This window comes from Argopecten irradians, chromosome 10 (genome assembly GCF_041381155.1).
Source record: "Argopecten irradians isolate NY chromosome 10, Ai_NY, whole genome shotgun sequence".
Classification (NCBI taxonomy): domain Eukaryota; kingdom Metazoa; phylum Mollusca; class Bivalvia; order Pectinida; family Pectinidae; genus Argopecten; species Argopecten irradians.
The window spans coordinates 14,027,980-14,047,963 of NC_091143.1; the positions used below are offsets into that span (position 1 = coordinate 14,027,980).

At 35.0% G+C, this 19,984-nt stretch overlaps 1 protein-coding gene and 1 pseudogene across 1 annotated transcript; one reads left to right on the top strand and one right to left on the bottom strand.

Moving 5' to 3' along the window:
• The window catches only part of LOC138332552 (sacsin-like), a 48,668-nt pseudogene extending 39,680 nt beyond the window's left edge, over positions 1 to 8,988 (bottom strand).
• A 1,037-nt stretch (positions 8,989 to 10,025) lies between these two features.
• LOC138333178 (sacsin-like) lies at positions 10,026 to 19,379 on the top strand. Its single transcript, XM_069281357.1, has 3 exons — positions 10,026 to 14,854; positions 16,966 to 17,251; positions 17,408 to 19,379. The coding sequence occupies exons 1-2, from the start codon at positions 10,925 to 10,927 to the stop codon at positions 17,242 to 17,244; spliced, it is 4,209 nt and encodes a 1,402-aa protein (XP_069137458.1). The 5' UTR covers positions 10,026 to 10,924; the 3' UTR covers positions 17,245 to 17,251; positions 17,408 to 19,379.
• The last annotated feature ends 605 nt before the right edge of the window (positions 19,380 to 19,984 follow it).

Sequence of the window (19,984 nt, forward strand, 5' to 3'; positions counted from 1 at the left end):
TGATAGACAGAAAAAGATTCCAAACAATGAATTATGAACATTAACCGTAAGTTTCTTATACTTGTAAGGTACACATTCCAAACAATATATTTTTATGTCGATTACAAGATACATTTTCTACGGTACTATTATTGATGAACATAAACATTATAAAATGGCAAACATGTTTAACTTTTCATATTTGTTTTATAAGGTTTAAAATTAAGACCCACTACCTTTCCAAAACAAAAAAATAAAAGTTTCTTAAACAACAATAATAAAAAAAGAAAATTGAAATATTGATTGGCACCAAACAAATGCAAGATTTCCTGTGTAATGTTTTGTAACAGTGAAGAATGGATTTCGCTGTGTTGCCGTCTGATACAGGGGTAACACAGTGGAAATTAGGACGACGACGAAAAAACATAATACGACCCGCGTTACTGAATATATCATTTAATTTATTTTTAATCATTTTTAGGAAGGTTTAGTAACAATTTAAGTTAATAACATTTGCGACCCAACGAAATTATCAGTCTTGTTTTACATTTCCCATCCTAAAAAATCAAAGGAGATTCTACAAAAGTAGTGGGCCTTTAAAGAATTCTATGTGAAAACCGTGGGTAAAAACAATAGTTTGTGAGATAAGTCAATAGAATATTGGGGGGGTATATCAATCGGTATAGGAATAAACAATATATTTAATGTCGATTAAACATAAATTTTCTATGATAAAGATTATTAATATTTATCAGGTAATTGTTGTAAACAAATATGTACTACATGTAGCAATATACACATTATAAAAATACAAAATATGTCCGTAATAAAATACATTCTTCTAACCGAAGATACAAAAAAAAAACTGTCGAACATGCATTAATTTATTCTTTACCAGATAAATATTTAATACTCATGACAACATATTTGGTTATTATATAAATGTTCATGAAACGAGCCATTACAATGTAACAACACTAAATATAAATAAGATTAGGTAAGTTACCAGTATGTTTCAGTAGTCGTTAGAACATTAACTTGACACGATTAACAAATACATAAATATAAATTGTGCTTGTTAGAATATTTATAAGGGGAGCTAACTGTGTTCCACATTTTGTTTTATATGTAGAAATGACTCTAGTAAGTAATTGATATATATTTAACAAAAAAATATAATACAAGAAAAAAAAGTAACCATAATACTAAATGTACTTCATAAAGATGGAATCACTAACATTTTATACTGTTACGTACATTTAAGGAGTATAGAAAACAAAATAACAATGCAATATCATTTTGTATACATAGCACACGGAATGTATCAAATCGCACTCGGCTTAGGTTGGGGGAGGAAACCTAGATACCAGCACAACTTTGACCCGACTCGTGGCCTACAAACTAAGTATAGACTTTCAGTAAACTATACTTCTCTGCCACGGCGGAAACCGTCCTATGAACATTCGAAAGCCTTTCTAAAAAATATCTAAAAACAAATATTCAAAACCTATTGGTTGCCTCTTTAAAGTATCTTCATACAAATATTCAGTAATGTCAAAACATCTGGTATATAGGACCTATCGGCCACTTTTAAATATCAATATACAAAGATTCCAAAATGTCTAAACATCTGGTATAAAGGACCTATCGAGTGTCCTATCTTGTGGTCTCACTAAAATATCTACTACATACATAAATATTCCATGGTGTCAAATATTCCAAACATCTGGTATATAGGACCTATCTTGTGGTCTCACTAAAATATAATACATACAAATATTCCATAATGAGTCATAACATCAAATGGTATCCATAGGATCTAAGCATCTGTTATATATACTTATGTGTGGTCTCTTGAAAATATCTACATACAAATAAGCCATAATGTCATAACATAGGACCTATCGGGTGCTCTCTCTAATACATTACATACAATATTCATAATGTCAAAAAACAATCTGTATATAGGACCTATCGTGTGAGCCTATCTTAAAAATATCTACATACAAAATATTCCATAATGTTCCAAAATCATCTGCGTATATAGATCCTATGTGTGGGTCTCCTAAATATCTACATACAAATATTCCATAATGTCATAACATCTGTGTATATAGGGACTCTATCTTGTGGTCTCACTAAAATTTACATACAAATTTTTCCATAATGTAAAACATCTGGTATTAGAAGGACCTATCGTGTGGCCCTTTAAAAATACCTACATACAAATATTCCATAATGTCAAAACCATCTGGTATATAGGAACTATCTTACTTTCGAGTGGCCTCTCTAAAATATCTACATACAAAAATTCCATAATGTCAAAACATCTGTTATAAGTAAGACCTATCGAAGTGGCCTTTCTAAAATATCTACATACAAGTATTCCATCCATGTTCCAAATAAACATCTGGTATATAGGACTATCGGTGTGCTCTTCTAAAATATATAAACATAAAAAATTCATATTGTCAAACATTGTTATGTTAAGACCTATCGGAGTGGCCTTTCTAAAATACTACCTACAATTACCTATGTCAAAACAATCTGGTATTATAGGGACCTACGTGTGGTCTCTCTAACATATCTACATACAAAGTATTCATAGATGTCAAAAAAACATCGGTATATTAGGGACATATCGTGTGGCCTTTCTAACAGATTATTACAAGTATTCTCACTGTCAAAAGAACATCTGGTATATTGGACCTATCGGTTGACCTTTCTAAAATTTCTACATCACAAATTTTTTCATAATTGCCAAATCATTTGTTCATATAGGTACTATTCGTGTGGTCTCTCTAAACGTCTACATACAAATATTCCGAATAATGTCAAAACATCTGGTATATAAGGACTAATATCGTGTGCCCTTTCTAAAATATCATACATACAAGTATTCCATAATGTCAAAACATCACCGGTTTATTAAGACTTATCGGTTGCCTTTCTAAAATATCTAACATACAAATATTCCTATAATGTCAAAAAATCTGGTATATTAGGACCTTTTCGGTTGGCCTTTCTACAATTTCTACTATACAAATATTCCATAATGTCAAAACATCTGGTAACTATAGGGACCTATTCGGTTGCCTTTCTAAAATAATCTACATTACAAATATTCCATAAATGTCAAAAACATCTGGTATATAAGGACCTATCAAGTTGCCTTTCTTAAACGATATCTACATACATAATTACATCCATAGATGTCCAAAAATATTGTTATATAGGACCTATCGTGTGGTCTCCTCTAAAATATCTTACATACAAAAATATTCCTTAATGTCAAAACATACAGTTATCTTAGGATCCTATGGCTGTTCTCTATAAAATATTCTCTATACATAAATATTCCATAATGTCAAAAAATCAGTTATATAGGACCTATCCGATGTTCTCTCTAAAATATCTACATACAAATATTCCATATACTGTCAAAACATCCTGGTGATATATGGACCTATCGGAAATATTACAGGAAGTTGCTTGAAGAATAATGACATCTCAATATACCATGTATTTCATACATGTAAACATTGTTGTAAAGCAATTTATCATATGGATTCAGGTAGATTTTTATCAAAATTAAACGAAATTTAGATGGAAAATATTGAAAGTAAAATTTATGTACAATAATGTTTTTTTTTCATAATTCTCATAATAGCTATGTTAAAAATATACTGGTAGAATATATACAAAACATTTATCAGGAAACCCGTAAATCGGATAACAGTTCTTTATTGATGTTAGTTAAGACTATTACCAACAAAGTCTATAAAAGGAAAACTTTAAATACTAATATGGAGAATGACCCTAGAGCAAGACACAGCGAAATGTTAACAATCTTGTCAATTATATGTTTACAGGAATGCTTTCATTATATACTACTGTATCATGAGATTTGTTATATTGAGTACAAGTTCAAGTAATTCAATATTAACTTCAAGGATGGGAAGTCTTCAATAGAGTGATAAACGTATACAGAATATAATAAAAACATGATCTATATACATGGCTCTTCAAAATTGTTCGTTATGCATCTATGTAGTTGACAGGTAATCCAGGCTTCTTCTTTAAACTTAACGTCCACTTTTTGGTAAATGTTTTTACGAATGACCTCAAAAACGCGTCACCCAGCCTCTTCGGTTCAAGTACATTCTGGTCACATAATTAAAAAGTAATAGTCAGCTACAACTCGACATTTTGCCCACTTTTTAATAAAAAATTATTAATTAAAACTCTTCCGAATCACGTAATTCATTTGAAAGTCTATAAGAGCTGCTGTAATTAATATCGACTAAAGCTTATCTTCATTACTTGTAAATTCTTTCAAGCTTTTTATTGAATAAAAATGCTCGAGGTGTTTTGAGCCATAATGTGACGGGATGAGGTCGGGTTTGATATGGCGATACTGTTTTTTTTTTGTTCCAATCTCCTTTTCATACCATTCAAGACAACGTACCTTTAGTTCTTTGCGTCCACTTCCTCCATGATCCTTTATGGGTATCACGAGAGCTGACGTCTGCCTGAATTTTTGTGAATGATGTAGATTGGAATCTTGCCAGCTGCATGCGACATCATCGAATATCGCATATATGTGTGGTGACTAATGAGAGTGTTTAGTTTCAGCAGCCAGCAGCCCAAAAGTGAAATCGTCAGATAAAGAGGCCTCGATATTTTTGAATAACGTCGTGAACTTTGGTGACTTTATTGGCATCCTTTCCATACATTATTGACTTCAACGATTTTCTCCACCGCCTTAATAATTATTAAAAACTCAGAAATGGTACATATTATAAAAACTGAATCAATGTTAATGGATAATATGGAATATTTTATTATATTGCAATACGCATTTAAGGTTTCATTAACGTAATATGCTCTCAATAAGTATCAATAATGCAGGTCAGGTTTATCAACACTTTATATTACGAAGATAACCTATAAGAAGGTCCTTTTAATCATCCCACTTTATATTACAAAGTATCATAATGTAGGTTACGTTATCATATCCACTTTATCTTACGAAGTATCGTATTGAAGGTCTTTTTATCAACCACTTTTATATTACCGAAGTATCCTAATGAAGGTCATTTTATCAACCACTTTATATTAAAAAGTATCGTAATGTTAGGTCATGTTATCACCACCTTTATATTACGAAGTATCCTAGATGAAGGTCATATTATCAACTGTTTCATATTACAAAGTATTATAGTAATGTCATGGAGACATTTTTTATCAACCACTTTATATTATCAAAAGTATCCTAAAGAAGGTCATTTTAATCAACACTTTATAATAACGAAGTACTCCTAATGAAGGTCATGTTATCAACCACTTTAATAGTACGAAGTATCCCCAATGAAGGTCATTTTTTTATCAACCACATTATATTACGAAGTATTTAGTAATGTAGGTCCATGTTATCAATACTTAATTAACGATGCTATACATAAAACTAACTATAAAAATGCATTATGAGTGTAGTGAGATGTTGGAATAGATCGATTTGATTGGAACAGGTAGCTTCAATTTGTAGAGCTAATTGTTCGGAGATCATGGATTCAGACCTTGATCTGGACGACATATTTTCTTTGTTCTACAGGAGAAACACTAATTAGGTGTATTGAAATACGCTCCATGTAAGTAAGGTGAGATCAATCATAAATACGTTTCTCTTATCGTTTTATCAGTCCTCCACAATCTACGTAGTAAATGATACCCATAATGTATTCGTAGATCTAGATATCCCACAAGTTTCTCAAATGCATATTCGTAATTATATTAATGCATACCGTGACTATCACTATTAATTCTAGTTTCAGATATCACGTACTAGTGATATGTGGTTTATATATATTGAAGTTGGCTAACATTTAAACAAACTATTGTTCCGATTCATTCTTGAACAATGGGATAGCCTCATTCAATTCATTGATGGATATCCATAATCGTGATAGGGACATAATTATATAGATAAAATTTTTATTTCACCTTTGGCTTTTTCCTATAATTCAGTTGTTTATAGAAGAAGTATGACCATGGCGACAAACACTTGCATCTATTTAAAAAGTTGACGTCATACGTGAAAACTATGTTTCACTCAATTGTTTATGCTATAGAGTGTTTAAAGCAATATTTAAAACCCCTGATCCAGAAAAGTAAGCTTTGGCGCGATTGTACGGGTGTGAATGCAGTTATCAAATTCACTCTTGGGTGTTCCCTAAGTTCCTCTACTAGCTGAAGCTTAACTCCCCCTACAATGTAGGATATTTCAAGGGAAGATCTACATTTCGTATTACGCACATCAACTCTGTATAGAAAGCGTACTTTTGGGAATAAAGAAACAGGGTGATGTAACTGTATTGTATGAATTTCGAAAATAGCACTCCGCCAAAAGCGAGCTTATTTGTTTGTAAAACAGTGACCCCTTTGTCTTAAATGGTGTGTTAGCGGCATATTATTATCATCGTTAAGACTTGTGTAAAACAATGTAAATTAAGACAAAACCTATAACAAAAACTGCAAATATTCCAGCAACATACAGCAAACGCTAGTTTGACATCCAAAGGATGGAATCGGTGTGGTCATCATGCCTTTAAGTTTGTTACTGTCGCGTTAAATATTCAAATATCATTATAAAAAATAATTCAGGTATTACAAGAATATAAATAGTTAAATCTAATAAGGAATGTTAGTTGTGATATAAATAAACCCTTTGTACAGGCTACTGCATGGTTTTATAGCTAAATTCACTGAATGCTTGATATTTTTTTCGGCAACATAACCATGCAGTAGCCTGCGATAGTATGTCACAATTTTCTCAATTCAAGAATTAACATCAATTCAGGCCTGATTGTTTCCTCCAATATGATCGAATTCTTTAGTAAACCCGAATGAATGTATTGGTAGATTAGTGGCGGATATGGGGCTGAGTTTTATGAATCAGGATAACAAAGTTCATCATTTTAAATAATCGATTGTCACAATATTATAAGAATACAACCTTCAGACACCTTATTGTATAAACACTATTATGTAGGTCTTTATAAATCCATTATAACATAAATCCTCAATTATCGTGCCTGAAAAATTTTTAATGCAAAATGTTGCTTAATTTCTGTTGAAATGAAGAGGAAAAAAACAAAAACAAAAACCCAGTATTTTTTCCAAACGTTTTATCAGAACTCTGTTACTTTTGACTTACGGTATAATAAGTCTGTGAAACCAGAGATGTATCTCTGCTGAATATGGTATTACCTCCATGAGGTTGATTTCCAAGTCAATCATGAATTCCTTATTCTATTCGATTCCCTGACACATGTTAGATATGCAGTAAAAAACATTTACATAATAATTTATTCAAAATGTATCATTAGGCCTTTTGATAACATATATAGGGGATAGAATGCCATTTTCGATCAATCTACTGGAGATTAGTTCATGAATCCCTAGGTTTTTTTTTTGTCAAAATAAAACAAACCCAAAGGTAGAATTAGCCCTATTAAATTGTTACCAAATAACGACCATAGGGTAAGTTATCATCACGTGATTGTGGACTATGACTGAAAATATTTTTGTGGAGGTGAATTAAAATAAAACACGACATTACCTGATGACACATGTAACATATCCAGTTGTACCCTTGGACCTCCTCTGCAGACTGCATGAAGTGTTCTGATGCACAGAGATCCAGTTCTGCTTGTTTGAACCACTTCCTTTGTTCGATAGGGTTGGGCACAGGATCGGTGTCAAATACGTTGTAGGATCTATGGTGTCTTCCTCGTGACTCCGCTGTCGCTCGGTGCCATTCTTTTTCTCTAGAACACTGTCGATAGACGTTATCGTAGAATTCTTGGTTTGCAGATGGTCGGGAGTCAGAATAACTGGAGGGGTCGACATCATCGTCAATGTTTACCGGATCACCATTCGTGAGTCTGTCCCAGACAAACTTGATATACTTGAATGTTTCTGTTGCCTGTTCTTCATTGCCAATATTCTTGTCCGGGTGCCAGCGCCTTAGATATCTCTTGAAGAGAAGAGTTCGTTCCTTCTCCGGTAAGGTCCAAATTGCCTTCAATTTTTTTCTGACCTCCTTGAAAATTACTTGAAGAGGTGTCGTTTTTGCAGGCATTCCGTTTGCAACCATAACTGCGCTGACCAACTCGTTCGAAGTTGTTCTTCTGCGAAGAATTTTGTATATGTCGAAAGCATATTTTTCAATAAACCTGCCTTCTCCAACGTCGACTTCGTATTTGGTGAATTCATCTGATAGCTCTCCCACGATATCGGAACCTATTAACTTCTCAATCCTTCCGTATATATAGATATTTCTTTCCTGTGAATCCATTGCATCATCCGGCAAGTGAACCGCCACATATTCCCCAATGTCAAACTTAAATGTGTTGTTGTCAAGCATATGATGCCATCTCTCATGAACGTGGGTGCCGCATTTTGGAAGAAAATTTGCCAAAAGCGACGCATTTATCCTATATTCTCGGTATCCTTCCGAATTCATAATTTCAGGTATTTTTTCTGGGCAATTCATTGCCATCAGGATTTTTAGCAGAATTGGTCGATGGATAAAACAATCAATACCAGTTGATTTCTTTAGAAGTTTGACGAACTCTCTTTCAATTTTCATAATCCAGTCGTTTCTTTCCATTTCAGGCGGAATATTTGTGTAAAAGTTCCATGCAACTTCCTGCTGCTCATTTTCTTCCTTACAGATGTGACCAAATACACCTGTTTTGCGTCCTACAACTCTTCCGTTGTAGACATAATCAACGTTTAAGTCTTTTACTTGTAGCACTTTTATTTTCTGTAGTCCAGTCAACACGCTACTTTCCTGTTTTTCTTCATACGGTTTTGTAAATCGTAATTTCAGTCTATCATGATGTGAAATGCGTAGGAGTCCCTCAACAAATGCAGGAGTTTGGATGAATTCCTGCAGCAGTCTTGTATGGTGTCCTTGGGTAACTTCAACGTTTGTTGCATCAAACCTTTTCCTTTTACCAACTTTTTGATAAAATGTGGTCTATACTTTGTCTGGTAATTTTTCAATGTCAAACGTCAAGATAAAGCGTAGATCCAAAGATGGAAGCCTACAAAATACGGCAATCCCGCTTCCTTCCCAATGGCTACATCATACAGCTTTATCATTGTCGGAGTAGATCATTTTGTGTAGTAAGTTCACCATTTTGTTCTCTTTGGTAGGAAGATACAGGATTTGTACCTGTAAGCATATTTCAGTTTCCATGTTTCGCAAACGACTAAAATAGTCCGTCGATAGCTTTCTGTGAACAGACATCGCTCGTTTGCATGTAATTCTACATCTTTCACCTCCTGTGTGATCTCTTCTAACACTCTTGCATACGTTGCACATGTAGCCACTTTCATCTGTACCAAGCAGTTTGAATAGTTGCAAAATTTACTACCAAAACACCATCGGCGCTGAGTATAGGAAAGGTTTTGATTTTCCCCATTGTCATCCAGGTAGATTAACTAGATTCTACACACTTCACAAATTGTGTTTTCTGATGGTAAATATTACTAATGGTTTCTTGCAACGTAGTCGCTCGATGACAATGCTTTCCTTCGCTCCATGGACCCATAGGTACTTATAGCATCATATCGGACATAAGACTTTCCAAATATTTATCTTTCTTTTTGCCAGCGACTCTGTTTTTGCCACTGTTCTTTCAAACGCATCTCTCCCATCACATTTTTGTCGTGTGTTGAATAACCTTACTCCAGCGGTGGTTGTCTTTTTCAAGCACACACCTGCAGTTGCAGTTGTCTGGCTACTACAATCAGATTTTTTCCTGTTAGCTATTTCTGGAAGGATTGGCTAAAAGAGCTTGTAGAAACACTGCTTTTTGTCAGATCAGTTAAGAAAATATCCCTATCACATATATCTTCTGGCCAGTGTGAACCCCATTATGAAGTTGAAACTATCATCTCACCGGAGGATGAGGTAAAAAGAAGAGCTTTCGGAAACAAAGTACGGGATTTGAGTAGGCAGTTAAAGAAAAACTCGCGATTTGACAATCATACAAACTGACAGCGTGTCTTATAGTATCACTGTGAAAGATAACAAGGGTGAAAGGAACACGTGGTTCATAGTACAACAAATCGGGTTCGGAGATGGTGCCATACCCAAGGAAGTATCTGATGCATACAAAGGAGGAGAACTGGGACTTCTTCCAATAGGTGGAGTGGCTATTCTTCTATCACCACACAAACATGTCGTTGGCAGGTCATTTTGCTTTCTACCGTTACCATTAACAACCGGTCTTCCTGTTCATGTGAATGGCCATTTCGCTTTGGGTGGAGAAACAAGAAGTAGTTTGTGGAACCAAGAAAGAGGAACATTCAAATGGGAATGGAATAAGTTACTGCTGAGTCGGGTCTTACCTGCTGCGTATATCACCGGTATGGAGAGAGTAAAAGAGATGTTATTGGAGAATGACAAGGAATCTGGTCTCGTAGTGAAGACACAACAGTTGGATGATTTATTCCCAATTTATGAAAATGCTAAGGATGACAACTGGAAGCTGTTAACAACACAGGTCTTAGAAAAGATATGCAATGAGTGCCATGAATTGTTTTACCTATATCCTGTATGTCCTAATGTAGCGGATCAACAACAGCAACAAAAACAACAGCAACCTAGGTTTGTACCTTTAAATCAACACGGAGAGACGTTTCCCGCTGTTTTCAATACATTGAGGGGCACAAAAAAACCATATATGGATTGGCAGCGGGAAAGAAAACGCGTAGAACAAGTTATGAAAAATATAGGTTTGAGGCTTCTTGATTCACCGGAAAAAATACTGCATAGTTTTCAGAATGCTGGGGTTCCAGTTTCAGATGTATCGCCAACAATTATTGTGGAATTCTTGAAATCATTCAGCAGGACAGATATCCAGCACAAATGCAACATTATGATCCATCCGGATGGCACATCCGTATCGGAGACCAGTCTACAGAATGCAAAAATGTTCACAGGTTACTACTGTACTGCATGGCAAGTGACAATTTTGCCGTACAAATCATTGGCGTTCCTTTGTGTTTAACCCAGGATATGACACTAAAGGTTTTCAAGGAAGGAAGTGAAACATTTTGCAGTACGCAATTTTCTATTTTGCCTTGTTCCAGAAGTCGCTTTCTTCATACAATTCTAACGGATATTTGTGACATAGAGGAGTTACAGGGACTCATATTCAGACATTTTGATATTCCATCATTTTCTCAGCACTTAGCAGACAACTTGAGTCAAGAAAAGTTTAGGCGTCCTCGATTATTAGTGGATTGGATCCCCGAGAATGAAAATATTCCGAACTTACAATGGATTCGCTGTGTATGGCAGTTTTTGGTAGAACAGGAAAAGAAAAGCAGGGACAAACAAAACGCCGATAAGTCTCACACTGATAGCAGTAGATGTGTTCGGACAATTCCAGATGTTTTGCAACACGTTGCTTCCTGGAACTTGGTACCGTGTGTGCTCGTTGAAAAGACAGGAAAACTTGAAACAAAGAGAAGAGTTTTATCGTCTCTGTCAATTTTTGAAGAAGTTCTGGATTTGGATTCCTTCACAGGAGTCTTGCACGAAGCATTGAGTAAGCTAGGACTTCCTGTTCTTGACCGGACTGTGCTGAACAATCCTTTCATCCTCTCATTGCTACCACATGACAAAAAGCCAGCAATGGTTTTGAACTGTTTGTACCTACATCGCAATGAAACAGGATTCCAAAATCTTCCAAAGTCTGTAGCCGATGCTATTTTAGAGTATTTTGTTGATCATTTAAAAGATGTTCAATTGCTCGAAGATTGGAAACATAAACTGAAGTCGCTCCCGCTACATTTGACAGTACAAGGAGAACATGTTTCGGTTGAGATGGATCACTGTGTCCTGGTACTTCCTAAGCATATACCATCGGAGGGAATCAAAGAATGGGGAAACAGTACAGGCACACTACTTTTGAAGCAAAACAAGAAGCTGAAGCCAATTTATGATGAATTCAAGTACACGGAAAGCAGCATTTGTGATGTTTACACAAGTCACATCTTAGCCAAGATTGAATATCTTCCAACACAACATATTCAGGTCCACTTGAATCATATTAAGGATAGCCTTCTTCAATCTTATAACAATGATTATAAACCTGAGCAGAAAACATTGATTGCTGCACTGGGGAGATTGTGCATTTTTGACACAGAGAAAGGAGGACGTAGAAATGCATCTGGATTATACAGTCCACATGTGAGACTATTTCAGATCATGAAGAGCGATCAGCTACACTTTCCAATGGCACCGTACAATGAACAAGGATGGCGATCATTCATGGAACTCATTGGTATGGTCAAGGAAGCATCCACTGAGCTGATTCTCCAATTTTCTTATCAGATTGAAACAGAAGGAAAGCGTGAAATCACAGAGGAGGTTACAGAGAAGTCTTATACATTACTCGAGTACATCTGGAGTATAGATAAATTAGAGACTTTGGGTTTACTTTCAAGGATACGTGCAATAAAGTTTATCGTACCACCATTGATATCCGGAACCAAACACGATATTTATCCGCAGTTCGAATGTGGGAAATTAATGGCATTTGAAGGAGCTGTCCCTGAAAGTTATTCTAACGTTATTTGGAGTAGCTGTAGCATCCTTCCAGAAATAGCTGATCCATTCATTGGCGGTTTTAATAGAAAGAAATCCGATGCAGTAGCCAGACAACTGCAGGTATGCTTGAAACAACCACCGCTTGATAAGGTTATTCAACACACGCAAAATGTATGTGATGCGTTGAAAGACCAGTGTGAACAACATCGCTGGCAAAAAGATGATGCATATTTGGAAAGTCTCATGTCCGATATCTATAAGTACTTGTGGGACCATGGAGCGAAGGAAAGCATTGTCATCGAGCGACTACGTCAGAAACCGTTAGTATATCTACCATCAGAAAACAAATTTGTGAAGTGTGGGAATCTAGTTATCTACCTGGACGACAATGGAGAAATCAAACCGTTCCTATACCCAGCTCCGATGGTGTTTGGTAGTAATTTTGCATTATTCAAACTGCTTGGTACAGATGAAAGGGCTACATGTGCAACGTATGCAAGAGTGTTAGAAGGGATCACACAGGAGGTGAAAGATGTAGAATTACATGCAAACGAGCGATTGTCTGCACAGAAAGCTATCGACGGACTATTTAGTCGTTTGCGAAACATGGAAACTGAAATATGCTTACAGGTACAAATCCTGTATCTTCCTACCAAAGAGAACAAAATGGTGAACTCTACACAAATGATCTACTCCGACAATGATAAGCTGTACGATGCCATTGGGAAGGAAGCGGGATTGCCGTATTTTGTAGGCTTCAAATCTTTGGATCTACGCTATTTTGACTTTGACATTGAGAAATTACCAGACAAATACAGACCACAGGTTTTAACAAAGTTGGTAAAGGAAAGGTTTGATGCAACAGACATTGAAGTTACCCAAGGACACCATACAAGACTGTTGCAGGAATTCATCCAAACTCCTGCATTTGTTGAGGGACTCCTACGCATTTCACATCATGATAGACTGAAATTACGATTTACAAAATCGTATGAAGAAAAACAGGAAAGTAGTGTGTTGACTGGACTGCAGAAAATAAAAGTGCTACAAGTAAAAGACTTAAATGTTGATTATGTCTACAACGGAAGAGTTGTAGGACGCAAAACAGGTGTATTTGGTCACATCTGTAAGGAAGAAAATGAGCAACAGGGAGTTGCATGGAACTTTTACACAAAGATTCCGCCTGAGATGGAAAGAAACGACTGGATTATGAAAATTGAAAGAGAGTTCGTCAAACTTCTAAAGAAAACAACTGGTATTGATTGTTCTATGCATCGACCAATTCTGCTAAAAATCCTGATGGCAATGGATTACCCAGAAACAATATCCGGCATTATGAATTCGGAAGAATACCGAGAATATAGGATTAATGCGTCGCTTTTGGCCGATTTTCTCCCGAAATGTGGTACCTACGTTCATGAGAAATGGCATCATATGCTAGACAACAACACATTTACGTTTGACATCGGGGAATATGTGGCGGTTCACTTGACGGATGATGCAATGGATTCACAAGAAAAAACCATTTATATATATGGAAGGATTGAGAAGTTAGGGGGTTCCGATATCGTGGGAGAGCTATCAGATGAATTCACAAAATACGAAGTCGACGTTGGAGAAGGCAGGTTTATTGAAAAACATGCTTTCGACATGTACAAAATTCTTCGCAGAAGAACAACTTCGAACGAGTTGGTCAGCGCAGTTGAGGTTGCAAACAGAATGCCTGCAAAAACGACACCTCTTCAAGTAATTTTCAAGGAGGTCAGAAAAAAATTGAAGGCAATTTGGACCTTACCGGAGAAGGAACGAACTCTTCTCTTCAAGAGATATCTAAGGCGCTGGCACCCGGACAAGAATATTAGCAATGAAGAACAGGCAACAGAAACATTCAAGTATATCAAGTTTGTCTGGGACAGACTCACGAATGGTGATCCGGTAAACATTGACGATGATGTCGACCCCTCTAGTTATTCTGACTCCCGACCATCTGCAAACCAAGAATTCTACGATAACGTCTATCGACAGTGTTCTAGAGAAAAAGAATGGCACCGAGCGACAGCGGAGTCACGAGGAGGACACCATAGATCCTACAACGCATTTGACACCGATCCTGTGCCCAACCCTATCGAACAAAGGAAGTGGTTCAAACAAGCAGAACTGGATCTCTGTGCAGCAGAACACTTCATGCAGTCTGCAGAGGAGGTCCAAGGGTACAACTGGATATGTTACATGTGTCATCAGGTAATGTCGTGTTTTATTTTAATTCACCTCCACAAAAATATTTTCTGTCGTAGTCCACAATCATGTTATGGCAATATACCCTACCGTCAGTTTTTGGTGACAAATACTTAACTAGGGCTATTTCTGCCTTTGGTTTGGTTTTATTGTGGCGAATAAAACTATATTAACTAAGATTATTACTTTTAGTGACTTCTTATTCGATTCCAAAAATACGCATTAGCATAATATATTTTCCAAATGTATTATTCAGCATTTTGATAATTTATTCAACATTTAAAGTCCATTGTAATTGATCATTTCTTATTCGACTTCGAGATTACTTATTCGATCCCCTCACTACTAATTCGATTTTTAAAATTCTAATTCAATTACTTGAACATCAAAATAAATGGTTCAAAATGTAATATAAAACATTTTAATGATCGATTTAACTTTTAAGGTGGGAATCGAATAAGGAATCGGGGAATCAATCGAATGAGTTGTCAAGAAATCGAATAAGTAATGATCAGGTAGTGTTGAATTTATAGGTTAGATAATCAAAGTGCTAATAACTCATTTATAATCATTTACTATATTTAATCGAATACGAAAATCGAATTAGCTGTAAAGACAACTCCAAGAATGGCGTAAAACACCGACGTTATCGTGACGTCACAATGGGCAATGGAGACATCAACGTTGCGTATTTAATTTCATCAAGTGACCTGAATAAATTAATTATAAACACTATTGTTTTTAATTTCATCGCTACGCGGATTCATACAATTTGGTTAAGTACAGGTCACCATTATACATAACGTGGTATTTTAATCGTCTTCCATGCTGCGAAAAAAAAATAGTTGCATCAATGCCTGAAAAAATTACGGGTATCCATATAATGTAAACCATCTTTCTTTCACGGCTTTGTCCTGCAGATAGGGCGTTAGAATTGTACCTGCTGTCCCTATTGCATGATAGTAAAATGCGACTTAATTTAGGATCTTATCTTTTCTCTTCTTTCTAACTTACTTTATCTTTCCTAATGCTTCCCTTGGCACCGCCTCACTTTTGGCCTTGAGTTGAGCTTCGCCCCTGTGAGGAAGGCTCTGGGTTCTGTCCCCTGGCCGAGACACACCAAAGTCTATAAAAGTGGTAGTTTCTGCTCCTGCTTAGCGCTCAGCATAAAGGGTGTTGGACGACTGGTTCGCCCGTTGTCAGTATAATGTGACCGGGTGGGGTGTGTTGCTTGGTGTTTTCGGCGGCATGCTTCAGTGTTATAGCAATATAAAAAGGGCAACAGTTCCACTATACAAGAAGACACGACACGCAACACACAGCATACATGGGAGGCCGTCCTTACATGAACATAGCTGTTAATGGGACTTTAATTAAACAAACAAACAAACAAACAAACAAAATCTTTCACGACTACTAATTTTCGCGGTTTTCATTTCGCAAAGATTAACGTTCGGGGATTTAAAACGGGAATAAAAATTCAAAAAATAACAAATAAAAAATCCCATTAAAAATCAATATAAATGCTGTAGATATTTGTTCGCGGAGATAAAGTTTCGCGATTTTATTTGACTCGCAAACAAGAGAAGATTGGTTTCCAGTATACGCAATTGAATTGTGGATTTGAAAAATCAATTTGTGGTATCTATAGATAATGACCATTTTCTACTTGTCACACTGAGGATACAGAGCGATTCTTATCAATCTTTACCAGGATAAAATGTCAATACACCTTATTAGTTTTCTCCTGTAGACAAGAAAATGTGACGGCCAGATCTTTGTTCGAACCTGGGATCTCCGAACACCGGTGAAATGATGTATCGATTGAGCTACCTGGTCAATGTTAATCCATCTAGTCCATTTTCGCTTCACACCTAATGTAATTTTACCGATTAAATGTATTGAGTGGCCATTAAGTTTGAATTTACATTAGGACATTTTGAAAGATGAAGTGGTTGAAACCAAGTGTTTTATACTACGTGTACTACCTTAGTGAAAGGATTAAGTATATCCTTTAATATGAAATGATGATTGCAATGTACTAAAAGACTCCATATTAGGCCATTAACATTGATTAGGTTGTTAGATGTGTACCCTTTCTGATTTTATGTTATTAGGCGGTGGAGAAATCGTTGAAGTCAATAATGTATGGAAAGGATGCCAATAAAGTCACCAAAGGTCACGACATTATTCAAATAGCAGACTCTTTATCTGACGATTCACTTTTGGCTGCTGCTGGTGAACTACAGAATCTCCTTGGTTACCATACACACATGCGATATCCGGATGTACATGCAGCTGGTAAGATTCCATCCACATCATTTACCAGACTTCAGGCAGAGTCTGCTCTCGTAATAGCGAAGAGGATCCTGGAGGAAGTGAACGCAAAGACCTAAAATCAAGGTAAAATGATAAATAAAGTTTATAATACAAATCAGGTCGGTACTAATAGATACTTGTACTCAATCCCGTATATACTAAAATTATTTCTTAAAACTATCATATTGCCTGAATGTGTTACGATATAAACACATTTAACTTTTCAAAATCCATTTCAAGAATACTTGGATGAAGAGGCTAAACGACGTTTATGGGACATTTCGTATATTCTGTTCTTGACAAACGGATTTTATTGTGTTAACAATACAGAAGAGAATTTCGACGATGATTTGGAAGTTGAATGAAGTAATAAATAGCAACAATACATATTGTTGTAATACACTACAACAAAACTTTAACATCAATAACTTTAACTTCATTTTTGTAGGAATTTCATTCGTTTTTCGCAATTTGAAATAATTTTGGTTTGTGTGCGATGAACAAGTGTTATGGACATTCTGCTTTGATTGCAATCAATATTCGTTATTAAAGTTGTAAATTGTAAATAATTATAAAAGATATTGACAATACATTCCTGATACATTCTGTAAATATACCTGTTACGTTCCATTGTTTGTACACTATTTTAGATTGACTACTTTTCGTTTCCTGTTACGGTGTTTTTATCAGAAATATGCATTAATTATCTGTCTTCTTACTGACAAATGACCAGGTATGATTGTCTGGTATCAAGGCAAAGTTTGTATATTAACCAGATATTGATTATATTTTCCTATAGCTAATTGATCTACTTAAATGTAACCAAGTATGATTGCGCGGTATGGAAGCAAAATTTTTATATAATATAAAGATACTGGTTATACATCCTGATAATAAATATAGTAATCAGATACATATACATTTGATGTTGCCTCGAGTGCTCCGTTTATTTAGTAAGAGATATATATTTATTATTATTATAATAACAGTTTGTAGCCTTGTTTTTTTTCTTTTTGTTGTGATTATTTCTAGATTGTTTTTTAATTTTGTTGTCGATTTTTAATTGATGGCGTTACTATGCTAAACATGTATGTATATATAAAGTATATAATTCACCTTATATGAAATGATCGAATCTCTCAAACATTAATAACTGCTTGACAATACTGTATATAATAAAATATTCCTGGTTAATGTTTACTGTAGGTAACAATGGTTAGTCTTTGTAACAATTGTAATGGTACGTGTAATACACTGTAAACTGACTTCGCGTCTATTGAAGTTAAATGCCGCGTTTTTATGTATAACTACTTTTTCGTGATGATATAATTTCGCGATTTGTGGTCATACATTTCTATTGTACCTATTCGTGACTTTTTTCGAGCCAATTAGTTTTTGCAATTTCTGATTGACCGCGAAATATACATTGACCGCACGCGAAAATTAGTTGATTTGCAGTACTTGTACATACATTTTCATCCAGAGAATTTTTGATGAGCATATGTTATTCCAATCTGAATTTATATTGTGTTTGATGATGATCATTTCGTTTTAAATAAGGTTGTACAATTGAAATGTATTCCAGTGAATATAACGAAAGCATGCATTGTAGCTTATACATATCTGTATATATCCTATACTTGAAAGACATGTACTATTAACTCTGTATTATTGAGTGTCTAATTAAAAACGACATTAAAACTCTCAAAAGCAGAGGTAAATGAAGGGATAATATTGTACATACATGTATAATACAACGAACACATCTTCATTGTAATATTCTTTTTACTTGACAAATGTTTAATATTTTTCTTTCGGGACCATACGGTTGTTTGTTGCCTACACATTACTTATTGTTTTTTTTTTTATTTCATTTTCTATTTTACATGTAAATATTCTATGTAATTTTCCCCTACTTTGCAGATCTTACCCGATGAAATGTTTCGACAAATGCTTATAATTTATAGAAGATTTATTGTTTTTGTTCGAAAATAATGTCGACCTGGTCGGTTTGGTAATATATAGTTTTACTATTTTTGTAAATATGCAAATTTAAGCTTACCCTCTACGAGATAGCTTGTATTTCGCGAATTCTACTGGTAAAACATGTTTGTTTGCATGTATCTAAATATACAGCATGTGTGTATATACGACATTATTATTACCAGTACGTGATATAAGAAATGTAATTATAACTACATGAGATAATATTTTTGACGAATTTTGCGATGAAAGTGAATTATTAATGTTTATCTTAAATATATTGAACGGTTTTGCTACGTATTTTTTTTTAAATCCGTAATAGCAAGTCTTTTAAAGCTAGTATTGAATGGAAATCACGAACTGTAGTAGCTGCGACAGACATTGGTTCACAGTGCTAGCTACTCCAGCCGTTCCGGCGAACGTTATAATAACACGTCGTGGAATCATGTCATGTTACTTAACATTTACGTAAAAATTAGTTTGTTCCCGATTGTAAAAGAAATATCGAATACTATATCATTCTGTTACATATAGAGAAATACGCAATGTAGTATTTACCAGCAGGACAATTCATCCGTCATGTAACTTTACAACCTACTGTTTAACATTCGTTCCGTGTAAAGATGCATGGTATTGTGCTGTTCTTTATGTAATTACCGGGAAGGGCTGATAAAGGCATTGCATGTTGCCCAATTTCCATTGTATTACCATCTTACAATAAAATATTCTGAAATGAAATATACTTGGTGAAACAGACATATAAATATATGTTAAAAGATGAATACACGTTAAGTATTTTTGCCCGTGTAAAATGTGTGTTCGTTTGATCGTTAA